The sequence below is a fragment of the Ambystoma mexicanum genome, chromosome 4p, assembly GCF_040938575.1.
Source record: "Ambystoma mexicanum isolate Mex_15411 chromosome 4p, UKY_AmexF1_1, whole genome shotgun sequence".
Classification (NCBI taxonomy): domain Eukaryota; kingdom Metazoa; phylum Chordata; class Amphibia; order Caudata; family Ambystomatidae; genus Ambystoma; species Ambystoma mexicanum.
In genome coordinates, this window is record NC_090927.1 from 303679759 (window position 1) to 303703684 (window position 23926).

The 23926-nt window shown below is 44.9% G+C and overlaps 1 protein-coding gene across 2 annotated transcripts in view; it reads left to right on the plus strand.

Annotated features, from left to right (window-relative positions):
* Nucleotides 1–23926, plus strand: part of PFN4 (profilin family member 4) — a 265433-nt gene that overhangs the window by 168158 nt on the left and 73349 nt on the right. For both annotated transcript variants that reach the window (XM_069605864.1, XM_069605863.1), the window contains exon 4: nt 21470–21575. In XM_069605864.1, the coding sequence (XP_069461965.1) occupies nt 21470–21575 (106 nt within the window). The remainder of the gene's footprint in view (nt 1–21469; nt 21576–23926) is intronic.

A 23926-nucleotide genomic window follows, 5' to 3' on the forward strand; every position in this document is an offset into this window, starting at 1 on the left:
AAGGACACCCATTCTTCTAGTTACCAGTTGGTTTACAATAGTTACATCCTATCGGATCTATCTGCTGTCCCTGATCTACTTGCTGCCCCTGTTGTCTGCATTTCCATGGATCAGGTGCCCCTCTTCCTCCTCCCCAATCACCTGCCCTGGAATGCTCCCCTCTGGCCATTGTTCGCCATCTCTCCCTGTAGGATCAGTAATTGTAAGGTCATAAGCTTACTCACAATAGATACACCACTTTGTTCCTAGCACAACACACAGTGATTTGGAATCACCAGTAGCTCTGATAGCGGCTTATTCTATCAAGAGATGCACACCGTTTTAATTTGTGCTTGGACCTTGTGTTGCAGACCAGATACAAAGGAATTATCTATGGCCTCCCGAGCAAGTTTAGTGATCCCCGAGTGCCGAGTGAGCACTATTTTAAGTAGGTCTAAATCGCCTGCTTGTGATTTAGCTTCATTCTGCTTACTGTGCTCTATTTTTGCCCAGTCTCATCACTGCAATCAGCTATCTCTAGACTGCCTGAGGGTATTTCCTGTACCGTGATTTCTAGCTGGCCAAATAGCATGTTGCGTGATCCGCTGCCTCACCTCGGGCAGCATCACTACTCTCATGAGGTGGTTCGTATCAGCCCAAGTAGGGTGATAGCACTGTATGACAGTGAACAACTCTTTAATGAACCGTTGTTGTCCCCAGTCCTAGGAAACTCCTTAGCCATACTTTGTAACTCACCTGGTGTCCATGGGATATGAACAATAAGCAGGACAGAAAACCGGAGTGGTTGCTCCTTTCCTTCCTCTTCAGGTCCTCCGGTCCTCATTCTGCTCAATTTGTCTATAGAAACTTGATCTGTCCTGGCAATCTGTCATTGGTGTCCTTTTGTCCCCCTTCTTTTTGATTCATTCTGTCTAATTCCCGCCTCTTCCAGCTATCTAGCGTAAGCATCCGCACTGAATAGGGCTCACCTTTCCTTTCTGCCTCTCTAATGCCCATCTCAATCTGCCAAGCTTATCCAAGTTAAATGTCCCTTCTAACGGAAAGTAAGTATGTTTGTTACCCTGTGTCAGCAGGTGCCATAATTAGAGTTAGTATACAGGAAGTCAGGGGTTGCCCGTAGCAGGGGTGTCCACCTGTGTTGACTGTTCCTTGCCCAATTCTGTCCCTTGTTATATTTGCAATTGCCCATGAACAATTGACTCTATAGCAAACTCTATTTGACTCCAGTCCTTTGAAGGGAGGTGTTTAACAGAGACTCCACAGAGTGGTCCTGAAAAGGGCTACAGGGCATTCTCTGCATACTCACTCTCCTTCCCCTACTTAGATTGTAGGCTATTTATTGCTCCTCCTCCCTTTTTCCTGCTTTGTCCCCTTTTGCTCCCTATCTACAACAGAATATTGATCTACAGAAACGGCACCTTTCAAGGCACCATCAACTAGACCAGAATACATTAAAACCAGAACGAGACCAGCCCTACCTAAGTTGCCACTGCCAGTATTTTGCCAGATATATGCCTGGCTAAAAATAAAATGTAATGATCAATACCACAGAATTAAATACCCAACCCAGAACTGCCACCCCATGTTTGCATAAACCAGAAAGTAACCCTCCTGTTTCACCATCCTGATCAAAACTGTGGTCCCTCTGAGCGGCTCAAGCGAGCTCAGCACTTACAGGCATCCTCCTCCCGATTATCCCTGCAGATTTTTGACTAGGACTTCTTACCTCTTTCAGTCGTGAGTGTGGGGCATTTGAAAGGAGGTTGTCTGCAAGCTTGGTGATGCACACGTGTTGCGCAACCAGTTCTAGTTGAGGCGCCAACTGTCGGAGTAATGAAACCTGCATTCTCATTTTCTGGTGATGGTAAAACAAAGGCGATTCATTTGTTTGCTTGCAAGAAAAACAGACTGCATCCCACCTGTTAACCAGGTCCTTCCTAACTAACCCAACTGCCCACCAGACCAATAGCTTATGTAAACAGACTACCTGACCATCGAAGCATCAATAAGGCTTGGGCTTGGGCTTCCGGCACACTATTCCTCGCCTTACACAAAGGGTTAATTCATGGGAATACTAGTACTTCTTCACTATTGATGGAAGAAAATGACATATGTCAGTAGCACTTCCGGTTAATCATGTCAGTTATAAGGAACTTTCGGTCTCTCTATGAATGGCTGATTGTTCAGTGTAGACTGAGCTGGTGTGAACCACTAGCCTTAGTCCAATAGCCTTGTCCCAGTCACTTTAGAAGTTGAAAGAGCTCATGCCTGCAGTTTTGCCGCAATCCCGTCCATAGGACCTTGTCCACAGCCAAGAGGGAAAAGATAACAAATCACTAGGGCCAATGGAAACTCGAGCTGATGTCATAAGAGGCAGTCAACAGAACACTATGTATGGAGTATATTCCTGAAAAGAAAGACTCCTCGCCTCTGCTTTTTCTTTCCATCTTTGTTAGTTTATTTATTTAGTCCAGGGAATACACACTTGTAAATAGCTTCTAATTATGCCTGACTACTAACTGTACTTCTTTTTTACGATTGTATACCTGTATGTTGTATATGCCTGTATATATTTTGTTGCATGTTTGTTTGTGTTTGTTTTATTTGCTTATATAGTGCGCTACGTATCCTTTGTGCAACCTAAGCTGAAAGATTTCTTGTATTCCCTGCGCCCTGATACCTTTGGGTTTGGCGCGCATTACAAATCAATAAACAAACTACCACACATGTCGGGCATCCATTTCCTGCTATGCTGTAACCAATAACCGTCTGTGAAAAGACGGTGAGAGTATGATGCAAAAAGATCTTTGTTAACTCCCCCACCCCCATTTATGTTCCATCTGCTGAGCAAACTATGATAAAGCAATTGTGGCAAGTAAAAGAGATGGGGTTCGTAGTAAAGGGTTATTGCTATATGTGGTCCAGAGAAAGGTATTATCCAGTTGAGGAAAATCATTCTGATGTGGGAATAATCAGCTGTCCTTGTTTCTGCTCACACAATATGGGATGTCCAAGAGATGTCGAAGATGGATATGGATGAAAGTGAGTCAATCTGGGTGGGTCCCATGGGCCTAGTGTTGCTTGAAGCTTAATGGGGGGGCTGAAAAAAGCAACCTGGGGCTAGAGGGGTGGTGCCTGTTCAACAATTTGTCAATTAAAAGTGCACTTCAAAGCATGGCTGAGCCCCCAGTGTCTTCTAGATCAGGTTACAAAGGAAAACAGAGTCGAAAATATGATATGAAGATGGAGTGGTGCTGCAGAGGCTTTGTGGTGACAAATGACGGGGAGTTGTGATTTAAGCATGCAAAACAGTTACTGGATAAGTGCAGAGATCACATTCAAATGCAAGAAGTAGCATTTGTAGCGGTTTGTGAGGACATTATGGCTGGCGTGGTAGCCAGGTGACGAGCCTAAGAGATTTGACCCTTTACCACACTCCCTTCGTGAGGCCGCCCCGTGGCTGAACTCCTTTGTGACATTCAGAAAGTATGCTTGAGGCCTGGCCATGTAATCAAGACCTCCATGTCGTAGCCTATGATTAAAGACCTCAGGGATGCTGGAGGGAGGTCGGCTGGTCACAATACTCTTCAGGGCATTGTGCAGGACAAATGCAACGGGCCTCTGAGAAGGGTGAAAATTACTGGCCACAAAATACATTTGACTCTCCAAACGAAATTGAAACCATGTGCCAATGAAACACAAGTCAATAAAGGCATATTATATATATTTATAACCACTTGTTGGACTGTTCTTTTTCAGCACATTCCTATGAATTGGGGATTTTAACTATTGTGAAGCCTAGATATTGTTTAACATAATGTAGAAAATACATAACCAGAAACAATAATTGGGTCCTTCATCGAGGAGGAAGCGTATGCAAAAAAAGTCCCCTATTTGTTTCTGTGGGTAGTGCATGGGTGGTCACAAGGGCCAGGTACAGTGTGTGGATGTGATATGGATGGGGAACCCCTATATCACCTCATCAGGCCCTAGCTCTGTAGCAGAGGACTGCTGCATGACGCATAACAAGCCTGTCCCTTCAAGGGATTGCCGAGGGTGTAAATTGTGCAGCATTGTTCCGATGCCTGTGCGTTAACACTATATCTGATTTGCTGGGTGAAATATGGAGGCGTGTGAGACTCGCTGTAGCAGTAGGAATGTTTGAGACAAATTCAATAGCGTGCAGGGCAGGACAAATACGCAGTATTCTGGTGGTGGAGCTCTCTGGGTGTGCACTACGAAGGCTCATCAGTCTGTATTACTTTGTAGCTTTGCGGGCCAACCGTTCAGGAGAAACGTGGGCCAGAGGAAAGGCAATGGCTCCATTAAAGCTGCTAACTTCATTGTTTTGGTGTGGGGATTATGAGTTTGTGAGAGAGGTGCCGAGGCTCTCACAGAGAGGTGGTTATGGGAGAACGGAGGCTGAAGACAGAAGGATTCTGATGGTAGAAGGTTAGTTGAGGAAAGGTGCAAGAAGGGGAAAGGAGGATCAGAAAGAAGGTTGTAGGGGACATCAAGGAGGAGGCTAGAAGTTGTAAAATGTTGGCAAGAGCTGAAAGGATGAAGCAACAAGGAGTGGTGAGGAGGGTGGTAGAAAGAACATTGGGGAGGACGTTGGCAGGTGTTTTGGGGGATCGACAAGAAGTTGCAAGGAGGTGTCTGGAAGATCTTGTGAAGATGCTAGCAGAGAGATCAGAGAGACGGTTGGGAGGAGCTGTGAATAGGAAGGAGTGACGATTGAGTAATGGCATAGTGGAGTAAGGAGTCGGACAAAGGGGTGGCATTTTTCCACAACACTTTATTTTAGAAATAAAGAAAAGAACCTACATCTCCCCATTTCTAAAGGGTTATCCTTCCCCCCAAAAAATATCAACTCGGGTGCTCCTCTTCGCGATGTTTGTCCAAATGAAAAGTGCCCGTCCTCTGTCCAAAAACCTACTCGGACCCTACCACTAATCTACAAAAGGGTTCAGTATACAAATTAAACTAATACCAGGAGAAAGACTTAGGGCCTCATTACGACTTTGGCAGGGTCCGGGTCCCTGAATGGGGAATTACCGGGCCATTCCAAGTTTGGAAGGCCCGGTAATTCCTCCTTCAGGGAACCCGGGCCCGGACCTTCCCCATTCCCATGTGAGCCCCCATAGGGCTCAATGGGAATGGGTGCAGGGAGCTAACAACGGGGCGATTATGACTGGCCCGTTGTTAGCTCCCTGGTCCCCTCGCAGGACCCGGTAAGGACGCCTGGTTTTACGTCTCCCTTGTCTATGGTGACAAGGGTGATTACTACCATGACTTTCTTGACTTTAGATTCTCTGGGTGTCATTACTGTGACAAGAAAGACTTTCTTGACTGTGGAGCTGCCCCAAACCCCTGCCGGGTTTCCTGCTGTTCCCGTTACATGTAATGTCTCAGGACAGCGTTGCTGGTTCCTCCTGGGGTGATGGGCTCACTCGCGTTGCTTCAGCGTTTCCTGCTTCCTTCACTCCGCTCCCTGCTTTGTCCTTGCGATTCCCTGGGCACTTGGGCCACACAGCTTCGGCGCAGTTTCCGGAACATGGTCCACCTCCCTGAGATCACGCTCCCGCTGGCTTCTCTTTCCTTCCAATGGTCAAGAGCTTGGCTTTCACCACAGAGCTCCGTCGACTGTCCTTTCGATGTCCCCACCACCACGGATCAGTGTTCGTGCAGCCTCTTGTTCCCTGGTTCGAACTTCCCGGACTGAGCTGACTTTATGCCGGCTGCTCTCTTTGTTATGCAGTCCTTTCTTGCTTTTTATTTCCTGTAGCTGGATCCTCCCCAGCGTAAAGTCCTTCTTTACTGTTGTTGAACCAATCTCTATGCCTTCTTGGGGTCAATATAGTAAGGAAGCCTAGTATAATTCTGCAGGTATCTTTGGCTCTTCTTCGTGTGAGTTATTTTATTTTGTGTATCAAACTTTGAAGAGACATTACCATAACAGACAATAGTGTTATCAGGGATTTCTGATAGGGACTTGGTCTCAAGGGAAAAGAGGTTAGGGAGTTCCTTCACAGAACGGGAGTCCTTATCCCAAGGAGGGGGGTGTCTCCCTGTGAGGTCCCGCTTTCCGCCACCCATAGGAGAACTATTGGGTAACGGCCTCACCTCCCTAGCCTCATAGGGAAGGGCTCCCCCTTAGGAAGAAGTGATGAGATGACGTGAATCATCACATGAGCGGGAGGCCAGATGAAATATGAGGGAAAAGGTTGGATGGGTACAAAGGAGGTTGTGAGAAACCTTAAGATTGAAGCCAGAGTGTCCCTAATAAGGAGGTTAGGAAGACTATTGCACAAGATGCTGAAGATGGAACCAAAGAGGTAGAGGAGAAGGGACAGAACAGGTGTGAAGAAATGTGAGTCAGTGAAAGAGAGGCCCCCTTGGAAACGAGACCCCTGCGTATCGTCTAGAATGTATACAAGGTTGGTCATTCTGGATACAAAGCAAGAACCCTGGGATCGAGAGGTTGCCGTACAAGATGAAAAAGCGAAGGCTACATAATTCATTGGTGATTCTGCAACCTGTCCAAAACGTAGTGCCTAACATGCAGGGACATGTGAACCTGCAGATCCTTGGGAAGGATCTTCCAAGGTTTACAGAACGAGAAGCAGAAGACTGACCCACACCGAACAAGGTGACAAGAAATAAGTGTTGGGTACACCTAACGCCAGCAATGTCAGTGACTCAACCTACTACGCTCACTTGGGGTGGAGGTATTCCAGATTGAGGTTTTGCTAACCCAAAAACTGTGATGCTCAATAAGAAGTTATCCTGTTGGCATTGTTGAATCTTAAAAGCTCCACTCAAGGGCAAGTTATCCTGTGGGTGTAGGTGAATCTTACAAGCTAACATTTTGCTGTTGAACATTTGATTACGTTGCCTTTTATTAATTATGCTACCCACCTTTGAACGTAATAATCCCTACTTGAAGTCTATCTCTCCTTATCTGCCTCTTAATCCCACTCGGCTTTGTGATAGGTGACCTTTACAAACCACTCAGCCCTTTGCTATATCATGACACCTGAACCCCACGTTCGCATCATAGAACCTTAATACAAGGTTACCTGTTTTGCATGTATATTTTTTATGATTTGTTTATTGCATTTTTATAAACATAAAACCTTTACAACTTAGAATGTCCAAAATACCCATGTCGACTCAGGATTGAACTGCCAGACATTATCAACCTGATAAACAACAATACAACAGTTTACACCATTATTGCTATCCTTCGGGTGTCACCTCTTGCTTGGTCAACCAGTATTGTACATAGGTGCCCCAAAGATACGATGGGCGAGCAAATAAGGGCATAGTGCGGATAAATGTTACTTCCAAGTCATAGCATTATGCTACAACTTCTAACCATGCTGATGTTCCGTGTGGGTGGTCTTTCCACCAAGCACTAGCCACCCATCTGTGGGCCAACACCAAGAGGAGTCCAACCAGTCTACAGGCATGCTTAGGCAGAGTTTTTGTGCAACCCAACAACATTCACTTTGGTTCCAGCCCAACCCGTTCCCCCAAGAATGAGCAAAATATTACCCACCACTTCCCCACAGAACTGAGCTAACAGGCATCCCCAGGCCAAGTGTAGGAAGTCTGCCGGGCACAGGCATCCAGAATCTCAGGGAAATGCCTATGTAGCTTAGCTGGGGTGTGGTAGGTTTGATGAACAAAGATGAAGTGGATTAATTTGAGTCTGGCATTCAGGGAGACCATCAGAATCTGAAATGGGATATATTTCCAGTCCTCCTTGCTAATTTCTATCCCCAGCGAGTTCCCCCCCCCCTGCATCTGCACCCGAGAGTGTTCCTCTCCCATAGTATGTCCGACATAGGTTGAGGCCTGCTAGGGCTCTTTCTACCTGAATGTGTGGCCTTAGAAATTGTGGAGCGTACCAAAATGACAGGTACTGTGTCTGTATGAGCAGTAGTATCTCTCCTGGTCCGGTAAAGCCACTCCACCTCTGGTATATGGTTGAGATAAGGTGGCCCAAGATACCCTAGGTTGTCTCCCAGCCCACAAGAATTCTGCAATTATCCCCCGTAACCATGTGAAAAAACTGCATAATAAGTATATGGGAATTTGAGGAATAGGTATCCAAATTTTGGGAGAATAATCATCTCACTACCGATACTTACCCCAGCAGTATAAGGGGGAGGTCACACCACCTCTGCACCAAATCTTTGAGGGAGGTGATAGCCCTTCCAAAGTTTTCCCGAAACAAAATGCCTGGGTCCGGTGAAGGCTCAATACCCAAGTATCTTGTACTGTCCCACTCACATCTGAACCCAAACTCATCAGTAAGGGCCTCGGAATGTGCCGTCAGTGGGAGACCAATGATTTGCTGTTGTTAATTTACGACCCAGAGAATTCTCGGAATTTAATTACTTCTCGCATGACTGACGAGGGCAGGATTGCTCAGGAACAACACCACATCATCGGCGTACAGTGAAATTATCAGCGTGTGAGGTCCTAACTGTATGCCCCGGTGTATGATCTGGCATTTATAACGTGCCTATACACAGGTGTTTCAAGGCGCGACGAGGCAAGGGAGGGGAACAGAGGGAGGACAGACAATGATCCTACTAGACCAGGTGTCATTCAGATCGAGCAAGTGCGTGGGGAGGGGGAAGGGACAGTGCAGTACATGGGAAAAGATAACAATAAGTAACGGCCAGCATGTGGCAAGTGCAGGGTAAGTGCAGACATCAGGTGTCACAGGCTGGTAGGGGGGACTGTAGGGATACAGAAACAGTCCTCAAGTGCGGGGTTGCCAGGCGGGCAGTGCATGTGTTTGACGCTGGTGGGGGACGGACCTGGGCACGAGATCACAGGGTGTCCAGGTAGCCAGTGCAGTTCCGGTTACAGCCAGGAGGTCAGCAGAGGAGAGGAGGAGAAAAAAGCAGAAACAAAGAGAAAGGCTTTGAGGTGCTTCCGGAACCGCAGATGGTTCTCCTCAAGTTTGAGGCAGGCAGGGAGGCTGTTCCAGAGGGAGGCACCAGCCGAGGAAAGAGATCTACACCCAACTCGTTGCTTGGAGAAGCGACTGACACTGGGGGAGTTGGAGGCGGATGAGCGAAGGGCTCGAGATGGAAGATATTTAGGATGAGAGAGTTGGAGGTATTGAGGCCCCAGCCCCCAGAAGGCCTTGTGGATGATGCAGAGGGTTTTGAACTTAATCCTCGCAGCCACTGCGATCCAGTGCAGAGATTTCAGTCCTGGAGAGATACGATCCCTGGTCTTGAGGCCAAGGACAAGTCTTGCAGTCCTGTTCTGGATGAGTTGCAGAGGGCGGAGAGTAGAGGCAGGCAGATTTAGAAAGAGGCTGTTGCAGTAGTCCAGCCTTGAGAGAACCAGAACTCTGGAGACGGTGAGCTTCTGGGGGAAGGAGAGGAAAGGACGAATACCTCTGAGGAGGTGCAGCTGGTAGTGTGACTTCTTGGAGATGTCGGAGATGTGAGGAGAGAAGGAGAGTGTGGAGTTGAAGATGACCCCAAAGCTTTTAGCCTTGCCGGTGGGAGCAGGAAGAGGGCCAAGAGAGGCCGGCCTGGGAGCTACAGGAAAGGAGGGAGTGGGTGTGCCGATAAGGAGAATCACAGTCTTACTGGCATTAAGGCAGAGGTCATTGGCGGCACACCAATCCTGGATTGCAGACAGTCGGAGATGAGGGAAGGAGAGGAGGAGGCTGAGGGTAGCCTGAAAATGAGCTGGTGTCATCCCCGTAGCACTGAAAGTTGGGGCAGAGAGCTGCAATTTGGTGGGCAAGGAGTGCCAGGTATTGGTTGAACAGCCAGGGAGAGAGGTTAGACCCCTGGGGGACACCACAGGTAGAGAAGAAGACAGCGGAGAGGAAGGACCCAAGTTGGACCTGGTAGGGTCGGTCGGAGAGGAAAGAAGTCAGCCACGCCAGAGGCTGACCAGTGATACCCAGGTTATCACGGAGACGGTTGAGCAGGATGGCATGGTTGACAGTGTCAAAGGCAGAAGAGAGATCAAGCAGGATGAGGACGCAGGGGGTGTTAGAGCCAGAGGTGGAGAGCAGGTCTTCACAGATGTTCAGGAGAGCAGTTTCCGTGCTTCTGGCAGCTCTGAAGCCAGACTGATGGTCATGTAGACAACCAACAGATTCAGTGTGGAGATTCAGCTGGGAGATGGCCAGTTTCTCCAGGAGCTTGCCTAGGAAGGGAGTGATGGAGATTGGGTGATAGTTATCTGGGCAGGAGGGGTCGGCAGAGGGTTTCTTAAGAAGAGGGTGCACAAGGGAGTGCTTCAGGGGGGATGGGAAGACTCCAGTGGCGAAGGAATGATTTCAGAAATCCGCCAAGGAGTCGACGTGGTCCTTGATAGTTTTGGAGGAACAGGGGTGAACCTGTTTCGATGAGACTTTCATAGATCGGACTTGTCTAGAAGCCTCGTCTGAGGAGAACAGGGGGAAAGGCAGAGCCGGAGGGAGGAAAGGTGTCAGCAGAAGGGCCAGAGGAAGAGCAGGGAGTAGGGGGAGGGAGGGTGTAGTATGAGAGTGAGGACAGGATGTCCTGAGTTTTAGAGATGAAGTGAGAAGCCAGTGCTGTGCAGAGGTTTGTTAGATGCCGCAGAGACGCAGGCTTGGATATGGGCTCTCTTGTTGGTTAGGACAGAGAGCCGGTATTACCTTTGGAGCTGGCAGGCCAGTTTGTCAGAGGATGTACATGAAGCGTGCCATTCCCTCTCGGCCACCCTGCACTTGCGTTTTAAGGTGACGAGATCTGAGTCATACCAGGAGTTGCACTTGGCTTTGGGCTTCAGGCGGATTCTCATGACAGGGGCAAGGATATCAAGAGAATCAGATATAGCAGAGTGGAGCATGGAGAGAGCTGTGTCAGGGTGAGAGTCAGCCAAAATGGGAGGAGGGGTGAGAAGGTGGCGGCGAAAGCCTCAACTGACACACGCTTCATGGGTCGGATGACCGAAAAGGTAGGTGGCAGCGATGGAAGTGGCTTGGCCTCAGGGGCATGGAGGGTGAGGTGGGAGGAGAGGAGAAAGGGATCACTCCAGGAGAGAGGAGTGGAAAGAGGGACAGAAAGGGGAAGGTCTGAGGAGATCATAACATCCAGAGTGTGCCCTGCAGAGTGAGTTGGTCCAGAGGGGAGAATAGTGAGTGAGAGTCGCAGAGGTCACGAAAGAGTCCAGAGGGAGGACAGGAGCATCCAGGTGGATGTTGAAGTCTCCAAGAAGGAGGAGTTGAGTGGTTGAAGCCAGGAGTCGGGAGGAGACATCCACCCACTCTGAGAGGAAGGAGATCTGATCAGGTGGCCGATAGATAGTAGCCACAGTAAGGGAATGGCTAGGGGGGGAGAGAGAGCTTGCAGACAAGGCATTCAAAGGAGGAGTAGGCCTGCGTAGGAGTGACGGAGGCAGGAATCCACTCTGGGAAGATGAGGGCTACACCCCCTCCAGAGCGATTGGGCCTGGGTGCGGAGAGGATCTTGTAGCCGTCAGGTAGGAGCGTGTCAAAGCTAGTGACGGAGCTGGCCGAGAACCATGTCTCGGTCAGACCAAGGACATCGAGGTCAAATTCTTCCAGAAGTTGGCAGATATCAGAGGAGTATTTAACAGCAGAGTGAGAGTTTAGAGTGGCAATATGGAGAAGGTTGCCATCCTTGAAGGACATCCAGGGAGGGGTACAGATCAGAGGTACACCCTTCGAAGGTGTAGAAGGAGCCCGAGAGGGGGCAGAGAGGGAAGGAGAAGGCAAGGTATCCAAGGAGGAGGCAGAAGGGGGAGGCGAGGTAGCCCCTGAAACGAGAGAGGGGACAGTAGGAGAAGAAAGGAAATTGATGAGGCACGGGAAGCGTCTATCAAAGAAGTGAAGGTTGACCTGAGGGCCTTGGACCAAGACCGCCCCATTTAAGTAAACATTAATGATGACCTTAATGGAATGGAAGGAGGTCAGGAGGGCGTCCCAATGGGTGCCACCGTTAATGGGAGAAGAGGAGAGCACAGAGACCATAGGTCTGGCAAAGGATCGACAAAGAGGATGTCAGTGAGCGTTTCCTTGGAGGAGGCACTGGTGTAGGTGTCAGCGATAGGGAGGCCTGGGTTGGAGACCTTTTTTATTCAGAAGAGTGATGTCGTCTCCCGCATAGTGGAAGGGAGAATTCCTTGCTCTCCGGACTCTGCATATACCCTGAGAAGGAGCAGAGATACAATGCAAGCTTATCGCTTGTAGAACTCCCCGGGTTCACCGCTGCATATAAATCTGGGTCCCCGTTATTTGCCTGTTCACTGTTCTGCCGCACCAGTCGAAAGATGGTGTCACAGTCCTGGTACTTTAGGATGCCTGCGATGATGGGGCACAGAGAGGCCCTAGAGACCAGCCTTGTCGCTGGAATTCAGTGTGCCCGCTCCACAACAAATGGAGCAAAGAACTTATCCCTGCCGAACACCGCCTTTCACAGCTTCTCCACAAATTCCTCCATCGTGGACTGCCTCTGCTGTTCACGGATGCCCAGCAACCTGATATTGTTCCAGATCTTCATTTATGTCCAATACTACTTGAAGTGTGAACTATAGCGTTTTAACCCTGTACACCATCGAGCTAGTGGTGTCTTCCATGCCAGAGAGCCTAGTTTCAGCCTCGTCCAGGCATTCGCCGTGCTTGTCCAAGCGCAGTTGCAGCATATCAACTTTGGAGGAGAGGGCATCCAATTTAGAGTCCAGACCCGCCTATGCCTGCCTTTAGCTGAAGGAGGAGCTTGTTGATTCCCGATTCTTCATCTCCAGTGATATCCCTGGAGCTCCCCCCAGAGGCACAGGGCTTTGAGTTTGGCTGCAGAGGTTTGGCTTTTTTGCGGCTGATCCACCTTCGAAAGAGTGTTCTGGTTCTTTTTCATTTTGCCCATATTGGGCCCTGTTCCGGCAGGAGTATTGGAGTGCTGGAGAAGCTTTCCAGTTCCCTAAACAGTGTATTTATCCCCTCAAGCGACGTTTCTCTGCCCCTTTGCCTCTACATATGTTCCAGCGCTGCATGAAGTGTGGCATTCAGGTGTGCAGTTTACAGCACTGCGGTGGTGCCTAAAGGTACTTTCACCTCATATTATCTTTGCTTTCTGCTTCTACAAGGGTATCTTTTCTTAGCTTCTGACATATTTATTTCAAACACTGCCTGGTGTTTTATTCTCTTCAATATGCTGTACAGTTTAAGTAGTATGAACCTGCAAGCGGCTGCTACACGGCTCATGCCTCAGGTGAGTGCACTGATTGACGTTTTAGGCTTAGAATTGTGTCCTTTAGATGGACCTTTATTGTCCGAGGGGAAAATTACTTCTTATTTTAAACAGTCTGATAAAAGTGACTCTGAGTCTGTGGTGGGAATTGAGAGACCCGTCTCTAATATTATAGGCGATGCTAGTAGTAAGCTGACTCTCTTCTGAATCTACGCTACAGCCTCTAAGCGAGAGGCAAAAATCTTATACCTGCCAATAATACAGCAGGCAATCTAGTGCAGCCACCCATAGACTACAGTAGCCATTTGGGACTTTCACATAGAACATCTGACCCTGCCAGGATGCTTGACTCTTGCCTTGTAGCATTGCCTTATTTAGACTGCAGCATAGATGATTGTTGTGATTGCCCAGACTCCTTACTGGTTAGACCTAATAACATGCTGGAGCACATTGTTTATATGATGAAAATAGTCTTGAAGACCTGCTCTGAGCTCCAATTGCAGTCCAAGGAGCATACTGGATGTTTTGAGCACTTACAACAAGTGTTTGAAAATTTGAATTGCTTATTGCAGCCCATCATATCCACCTCCATCTGTGTGCTGGCCTCTTCTATGGGTGAGGGACTTAACAATTCAGTTCTTTGTTCTCCTTCCGTATTATATAACTGACTACCACCGCGAGCCCCCAAATTAAGGGTGCCCTGATTAACGCTAGATCACTAGTAGCTCATGCAACAGAAATTGTAGACCTGATCCTCAAAGAAGACCTCGACTTCCTTGCCATCACAAAGACATGGTTACATCCGGCAGCTGGCCCTATGCTTATGCTTGCAGTCCCAGATAATTATTCCATCTTGAGACAAGACCGACCCAACTCCAGAGGGGTAGTCTTACCATGAGATTAGCAACTCCTATCAACGTCATCTCCTGTGAACTACTCTCAGTTGAAGTCCCACTGACTAATGCCCAAACCCTCAACATCCATTTGATCTCTCGTCCTCCAGGCCCACCAGGCACATTTGATGAGGACATTAACATCATCTTATCCAGCAACCTCAAAAGTTCCACTCAAGTACTCACCCTTGGGGACTTTAATATGGGCTTCAATGACCTGGAAGACCAGTCTGCCAGTACTACGCGTATTACCCTTTCTGAATTAGGATTTACCCAAAGAAGTATGGAACCCACACATGCCAAATGTAGAATACTCGATTGGGTGGCTGACTACAACTGTCTAGCCAACATCACCGACATTTCACCCTTAGCCTGGACTGACCACCATCTGGTATCGTTTATGCTTTCTACTACCTGACCCCCACCCCTGCTGATCAGCAGGGCTCCACCTACACTCACGAGAAACAAGAAGAGTATCACTGTGGAGAGACTCATCCCGAACTTGCTCCCCACACTCAACGCACTCCCCGACCACTCAGATCCTGAGACTCTGGTTGAAGAATACAATAAAATCATGTCCACCTCGCTGGACCTAATCGCCCCCCTCAAACTCAGACCAAGCAAGCCCAAAACGCACCTGAACAAATGGTACACACCATTCCTTAAAGATTTAAGGCAGCAAAAAAGAAACTGCGAGGCCACCTGGAAAAAACTCCCTCAGCAGCTAATAAACTTAAATTTACTAAACTTGCTGCCCTTTACAAAAAAGAGATCTGCCTAGCAAAACAAACCTCCTTCGACTCCTGTATATCCCAAGCCAAATCAAACATGAAGGAATTATTCTCCATCCTTAAAGATGTAGAAACCCCTATTGCACCACCAGACCTGTACTAAAGATAGAAATTGGTGCTCAGAAATCCAAAATGCCTTAGCCAACAAGATTGCTACCCTACAAAACAAAATCTCCTGTAAATAAGCCTTCTTGAATGATCCCCTCCAAACCTTCTGAGAAGCCTACTTCAAGTGAAACCACCCGCTTCAATTTCTCCAAAGTCACCACACTTGAAGTAGAAAAAATTATCTTGTCACTAAAACCTTCCAACTGTCAGGGAGACCTATGCCCTGCACAGCTCATTAAAGATGCTGCCCTTGATCTCTTCCCCCTTCATCACGAAGTTAATCAATGCCTCCTTCTCCACCGGTTCTATCCCTACCAACTTAAAACAATCCTGGATACTTCCACTTCTAAAAAAACCACACTTGACCCAGCCACGCCTACCAACTATAGAGCTATAACGACCGTACCATTCCTTCTAAAAATTTTGGATAAGGTTACCCATGTACAAATACAGAAGTATTTGGAAGAACATCACCTACTAGGAGCCAGACAATCAGGCTTCCGTCCTCAACACAGGACGGAAACTGCTCTTATTGACCTGAAAACTCAGGTCGATAAGCTTAGAGACAATCGCCAAGCCGCCTTACTCCTCCTTGACCTTTCTGCAGCATTCGACCTGGTTGACCACTCTGTCCTATGCACCCACCTCAACACGTCAGCTCACTTCTCCGCTGAGGCCATCACATGGATTAGATCATTCCTTAACGGTAGAACCATGAGGGTCTTTTCACCTTCAGCTGCAGCAGACCCCATACCCATCACCTGTGGTGTGCCACAGGGCTCTTGTCTCTCCCCCACACTGTACAATATATTTATCAAGCCCCTTTTCGATGATCTGGATCATCTCGGTATCACCTACACCTACTACGCAGATGATACCCAGATCCTCCTTCCGCTTTCTGGAGATTATGGGAAGGATTTGGCCTTGGTGAATAGTGTACATCATCATCCAGGCATGGATAGCCACACATGGACTATGCCTGAATGATGATAAAACTGAACTTATCATCCCGGGTACCACCACCAGCTTAAAGAAATTGGGCCCTGCCTATTCCTCTTTTACGAGCGATGGTAATAACATCAGTAGGTCAAGAGGTTAAAAGGCTAGGCTTTTACTTGGATTCTAACTTCTCTTTCAACGGACAGGTGAACTCCCTAGCCTCTTCCACGGCCTACACGTGTAAACTGATCCGTGCCGCCAAACCCTTTCTGTCGAACAGTAGTTGCTTGACCCTTGCTAGAGCCCTCCTACTGTCCCGCTGGACTACTGCAACACTCCCTATCTTGGGTCACCCAAAGCCACCACTAGCAAACTACAAACTCTTCAGAATAACGCTATTAGAGCGGCATTGGGCATCTCCAGAAGAGATCATATCACAGTACGCAGCCAACAGAATAACTGGCTCTCTATCAAAGACAAAATTCTCTTAAAAACTGCGTCACTCACAAATCCCTCAATAATGCTACTCCAATTTATTTGATCGTCAGATTTAATAGGCAGACTTCCCTGAGACCCACAAGAACAGCCTACAAAGACTGCCTTTCTGTCCCCAACTTTAAACGTTACACCATAGGGGGCAATAGCTTCCCAGTGAAAGCAGCCAAACTGTAGAACTCCCTACCGCCATCTCTCAGAATGGACTTGTCTTATCAAAACTTCCAATCCAAGGTTGTTTCATGGCTGAAAACGTAAGCCTCAAACACATCTAGGTGTTAAGTCTTTCATATTCCTGCCATCTGTGTATATATTGTACCTACATGTGTTATCTGTGTATTTGTACATAATCCTGATATTACTACTACAGTGTGTATGTATATATTTTGTTGTTGTAACTAAGCTTCGCAAATTCATGTAACTGCTGCGCCCGGTTACCTTATGGTATGCTTGTGCATTATAAATAATAAAACAAACAAACATTATCTTTGGAAGGTAATGCGAGCCATTCATTCAATGGAAATACCTCTACTAGTTTGGTTGAATCCAGTAATGGACAATTTTGCAATGATAAATCAACAGGGGATATATCCACCACATATTCTCAACGTATAAAAAAAGAAAAGATAAGCCTAGTAAGAAAGTGAAACAGCATAAGAATCCTTAATTCAATAAGAATACTGCAGTCAAATCTATGGATCCTAATCAGTTTTCAGTAATGGAGCAGGGCAATGGCACCTTTTTTAAAGTTGCCAAAAACACTAATACACTACTCCCTAAAAGGAGGAAAACAAAAAGGAAAGGTGATTTGACTGTCAAGACTAATCTGGATAAATGGCTGCTGAATCCAGATGCTCAGAATTTATCAACTGCTCTTAATTCTAGTCAAATCAACAATGAGAATGTATCTGGCAACATTTTGAATAGGAGTATCGGCATCACGGGCAATCCTGAAATTGATGAGTCTCCCGACACTTTCCGGCTCCTCCCATGATTAATTCAAATAGAGCTACCACCTACTTGCACAGGAGAGACTCTATGAATATGGTTAAACCTGCCATAACGCAATAGCCTCTTGGCAAATCGTTCATTATTGTTGAGCTATTTGAGTCTAATAAATTCCTTAACAGGTCAAAGATACTGAAACTCTTAGATTTAATACCTACATTGCGAGTGATGCAGAGCAAAGATATTACTTACATTGACTTTTTGTCTGAACATGGCGAGCATTACAAAAGAGTTAATTGTGTATATAGCTGATTGTCGCCTTGATTATGAATCATGCTACCCACTTCTAGAAAAAGGAATTTTAGATTCGCAATGACTGTATTCATTTTGTTCGCACACCACAAATGCTGAAGACCAGTTTGAAAAATGAAAGGTTGTTAGTTCAGAAATGGGGGAAAAGGATTCTCCCTTTGAATCACATCCAGCTTTATTCCCAATACAAGGATTGTACATCAGACTGGAGATGGCTCTCTTCTGTGTTTATCAAATAATCCCTTATGTCGCTCCTGCCATTGTTCAAGATTTTGTAACATTTTATCTTAGAACACTAGTGGCATAGCCATGTTGTACAAAGGTCCACTGGGTATGACATACTTAAAGGTTACTCTATCATCTGACTACAAGAAACGTGGCTATGCAGCAAGGTACATATTGATAGTTATACAACACTGCAAATTCGCAAACAAAGGTCACTTGGATGGGCCATGGGTGGAATGTTGCTTGCTATTAAGAATTGTTATTCATTCAGTGAATGTAGACGCCTAGCTAATTGTAGCTATCTTTTAGCTAGAATCATAACCATTGATTTGCAACATGAGACTCTCATATTATTGGTTGTTAATCTATATGATCCTCTTGATGGTATGCAAACTGATGATATTATGAATAATGTAACTGACCTGATGCATTGCTACACGGGTGCACATCCCTATTCTCCTATTATAGTTGGGGGTGATTTCAATGGGTACTGTGCGACCACAGATGTGGTTCGCACCTTAACCAGGCTCACTGACATTCCCCTTCCAGTGATGTCTCTTAATACCAAAAATAAGAATGTAAGGAGCATACAACGGGCTCAGTATATGGAAGTCCTTGAACTAGTTATGTTAAATGATAGACTTGAGAATGACATCTCTGGTCAACCTACTTGGAAACTGTTAGCTAGAATGAGTACCATAGATTACATCTTTATTAATAGCCCATATTTTAATCGTGCAAAGTCCCTTGAGGTTTCTTTTTACAAATAAACTGATCATACTTGTTTATCCTTGAAGGTAAAGATTGAAGCTCTGATGCTATATAATTAATGAGGCTAAAAATAGGATAATGTAGCATGAATCTAACCTAAATAGGCTAAACAGAGTGATATCCTCTCAGATTGTTGGAATAACTTACTTTGTGCAAAAATGCACTTCATCAGAGGTTTCTGACTGGTTCACTGACTCGACTAAAAGTTTCGGCAAGCCAAACAATAGATCGATCAATGCACAGTTGCATCCTCAGCCACTTACGTATGACACTATAGTTGGTGATCGCAAAAGGGAATTGCAGCAATCTATTAAAAACATCTTAAGAACAAAGAACGTATGTTCTCGGGGACTAGTTATTTAGCAGTTAAAGGATTTTTTTACATGGGCATAACTATTCCATGAGAATGAACAAATAGCAGTGGGCCCTAAAGGTTCTTTCCATAAAGGATGCTAAAACATTTTTGGCAGCTGGTCATTGTGCATAAAGATGGATCTGACACCCCCCAAATAAACTGTATATATGAATCTGGATGACAAATGCACATATACACGTTATACAATTAATTTACATAATAACAAACATCCTTATTCAGATACCTCAAGGGCTAAGTTTTACTTTACTTATGATGTTGAGGATATAATACATATTATTCATAAGTTAAAATCGTCACAAGCATCTGGCTCTTATGGCATAGCTAACATTGCATGTAAGAAAATACGGAGATCTGAGCACCACTTTTACACATCTTATTTACAAGAATTGTTGAAACAGGGATTCCTAAATACTGGAACGACTCCCTTCTTATTCTTGTGTTTAAAAAGGGTGATGGGCTGAATCCTGGAAACGACCGTCTGCGACACATGTTAGAAGCTAGCAATAAGATATTTTCTATGATTGTCCTCAGTTAACAAAATGGTCCCAGCATAGAAGACCTTTACATGTGTATCCACCAGGTTTTTGTGCTGGCTACTCCACTTTGGATAATCTTGCAACTATTAAATATTTCATTACTCCGTTGAATTATTCACATACTCCACCATTATATATTTCTTCTATTGATTTCAAGTCTGCATTTGACAAAGTCATCCACAATCTGCTATGGCAAAAATTGGCAAACTGGACGATATCGCTAGAACTGTTGTATATGATCAAACAGCTTTACACAAGCACGTGCAGGGGTATATGCAGATAACTTGCTCAGCAACAATGGTTTGAAGCAAGAATGTACTATTGAACCGTTACTCTTCAATTATGCATGGCTGATATGCCACTTTCCATCCAGCAGAGCCATAATTTCCCTCCCAAATTGCATGAGCTTCAGGCGTTGTGGATGTGGTATGCCGATGACTTCATAATAATGGACCAGACAGAGATGGGATTAAAATGCTCTCTTGATACTATTTTAAAGTATGCCAATGACAATGTACTTGTAATAAACGTTTGAAAGTTCAAGGTTATTGCTTTTGGTACAAAAAAGCAAATCGTGTCTGCACATACTAAATGGACGATTGGCTGATATGGATCAAAACTACTATTGTGTTGTATAATAATAAAATTAAACATCTTATTCGATTCCAGACTTTGGCAAAAGCTTTGCCGCTTTGCTTTTATCAAAAGCTTTACTAGGTATACCGTTTGCTACTCTTCTGAAGGTGCTAGAAGGGTTTACCTGAGCAGTATTCTTCCTTCGATTGTAAATGTCTCAGAATCTTTCCTGACTTATAGATTTGACAAGCTTAAGTTAATTGAGGGGAAAATCTGTGGAAGTATATTGGCATCCCTCAGTGCGTGCCCCTACAGGCTATTCGTATTGAATTTGTTTTAACATCGCTCAGTATTGTGGTTGAAATAAGACTTATTTGGTTTCCAAGGATGAAGTTGACCTACGACAATCCCATCATGAGGAACTTTGGAGAACAAATTTAAAAGAAAATGACTGCACGCTATCTATATTGATAAATGTAGCCTTATTTGGTCGGCTCTAGATTGGACCCTTGATTTTATCACGTTAAAATCCCAACTTAAATCGAGTGCACATTCTTGGGATTGGATGTTTAATGAGCAATATTTGGGGATGGGCAGTAACTATTGGGAATATGCTAAGTTCTTAAATGTCTTTGAAGCCTGCAACTTTCCTTGGACTTTGCCCTAGTGATAAACTTCACAGATTTCCAATGATGTTACGTTTTTACTTATTACCATCGTTGGTGAATTTGGGTACCCTCAAAGTGATAAAGAAAGAAAATAGAACATGCCGTGGATGGGCCTCCTTTACTGTTTTGGAAACCATGCGCCATTTACTTACTTTACGTCTGACTTTTATGCCTCATTACTTGACGCTGCTTGGAAAATATGTATCTAATTGGTCTCAAATTGTGTCCGATCAATTTTGGGCTTATCCCCTTTTGGGTTATTCATTCTCATTGACCAATATACTTCATACTTTGTGGGAATTTATTGTGAAAAGTTTAAACAAATCAATCTAAAATAGATTTTAAAGTTCATGATTATGCAGTATAACTGTCAGTTGTTACATAACATAGTATTTACATGTGAAACAACTTGTCTTAATTATTACGTATGACATCCCTATTGATGTTTGTGTGCAAAGTTACATTGTAACTGAAACACGCTCATTTAATACAAAAGCTAATACATAATTATTTTATACAATGCCAACAACATACATTGGTAATTTTAATTCTAGAAAGGTCTACAAACATACAACTGTTTATATTCTTTTTTTTTCTCTCCGAAGATGGACCAGGGACTGGTGGTAGTCAAAACAAAGACGTATGTCCTGGTGGCCACGTATCGTGAAGGAATGTTTCCAAGTGTGTGCGTCGAGGCTGTTGAGAAATTGGGTAAGGAAGTAAAAGCTGTAGCGACCAGTACCGCTCATGTTCCATCCATTGATCCTGTTTCTTACTAGCATTCCAGTTGCAACGGTCCTGGTCAGTCAAAATGTAAGCTTGTGTGCCATTAGTTGCATCATCCCTTTTTTTTTACCACATGCATTGTTTCACTGCAATTTAAATTTCTTTATTGAATCTACTTCAATCTACTTGCATTGACAAATTTGTAATCTACAACATGAGACCAGCATTTAAAAAATAAACCGGTTTGTTGAATACACTATAAACACAATTTGGCATTTCACTGAGTTCTAAAGCATTTTGTTCTGTTCTGTTGCTGGGATTAATACTGTGCACAGCCGCCATTTGCATGGTCTCCAGGTGCTCCTCATCAAGAAATTCACTGCACCTATGGGTGCACCCAGTAATCTTAAGTCATAGGGCCTCGCTATAAATTTGCTAGTATACTGGTGGTAAATCCCCCAGGTTACTCGCAAATGCAAATACCGTTACCAGCGCTCAGTCTGGCGGTATTGCTGCTGGATTACGAGTGACGGTAAAGGTTGTAAATTCGCACTACCCGGGCCAGTAATACTGACTATTTTTGCTGACGGAGTGTTAATACCCCACCAGCAAACTTGCCAGTGTGGAAACGTGCGGGGTATACTCTAATACCGGCACGTTAATTTGCATTGACAAAGTCATAATGAGGCCCAAAGTGCTTGTCATGGTTCTTTAATGTTGTGCCCATTTCATGGCTGTCAAATAGAGCCTTAAAAGTTATTTTTGTTAACATATGCAAACAGTGAACCAATTGGCAATGTGAATACAGATCTTGATCTTCAAGGAAATTTAAGCAGGCTTCTGCAGTACATATGGGGTCATATTTGATTTTAAAAAATATGCTTTGACCATTGTCTATTTGGATCCTATAGTGTGGGGCAGTAAAAGAGCATAGTGTAAACATTAATAACACATGTTACGGACTTTCTCCATACTCTACCGGCTGTTAAAAATAGGCGTTATTATCAAATGTATTGGTCCACAGTTTGTTGACCATGGATGGTCGATGTGCTGAGCTGGTCCTGCCAGGATTGATATGGACTCAATTGGTTGAAATGAATTGTCTTAATTATTTTGCTAGAAAATAACTGTCTCAAAATTAACTTCTTGAGACTAATTAAATACATTTTTACTTTTAGCCTCTTCTATAACCTGATCCCCACTGGATACAGTACAATTGACCCCTCGTGCTTACAATTGACCTACAATTCATGCTCCTTCTCAATTTACACACATTTTCACCCAACAGGTCCATGAAAACAATGTTCTTTTGCATTTCGAAGAGGTTAACTGCACAATAACAAATAGTAAATACATACCATTTCAATCGAGGCATATTTACATGTATAGTTAGGAATTAGTGTCCTATAGAGATCATTTTATTTTTTAAGTGAAAAGATTATAAATGCATGTGTATTGGAGGGACAAGTGTATGAATCTGTATGTTTGTTTTGGGGCCATGAAAAGGAGACAAAGAGGTACATAAGAGTGATGGACTCAAATTTAGGAAGAAAACAGTTATAACCAAAGTAGTACAAATCAGGGAACTTTGAGTAGCTCTGTGGATGGTTCTTTCACTCAATTTTAATGCATTGATTTTCGGATTTTCAGCCAAAAGAGTCTGAATCAGTTAATTTCTGCAGGATACATTTCGAATGGATTGTCCAAATGGATTGTCCTTCCACGTATTCATCATCTCTGATATTCAAGTCTGCTTGCAGCTTGCTTTGGATTTTTTTTTTCATAGTGTTGAGCGTCGAGTCTTGGTCCTCGATGGCCTCCGTAGCGTCCCTCGTGACATTGACACTGGTATATGAAGCACACACATTGACCGTTACCTCAGTTCCATTTTTTCCACATTGCTTCGTGCTTTAGGAGCTACTCGACGTTCGAGGTCCAGTTCGTGACACTAGTCCCCTTCCCATAAGAAGGGTAAAAAATGACGTCAGAGATCCTTGTCTTCCATCTCGAAAATGTTTTGTTTCCAAAAAATAGCTAAACTCCGGGGGAATTAGAAAACTTAAGTTTGAAAATGCTTCAGATTTTCCAGAGGCAAGCTCCTCCGAGTGTCCCTCTGAAGGAGTCTCAGAAAAGGAGCTACCCCTCGGCGTCTAGCAAGGCCAGTACGGAGTCTCCTGTGTTTGCTTCTCGCACGCCTCACACAAGTTGAAGGAGTCTTCCTCGACACACAAGAAAGAGCCTGTGTCTGTCCCCTCGAAACGTTCATCTTCGGTATCAAAGCCTTCTTTGAAGGTATCGAAGCCGTTATGTTTATCGCCTGAACCTTTGAGGCATGT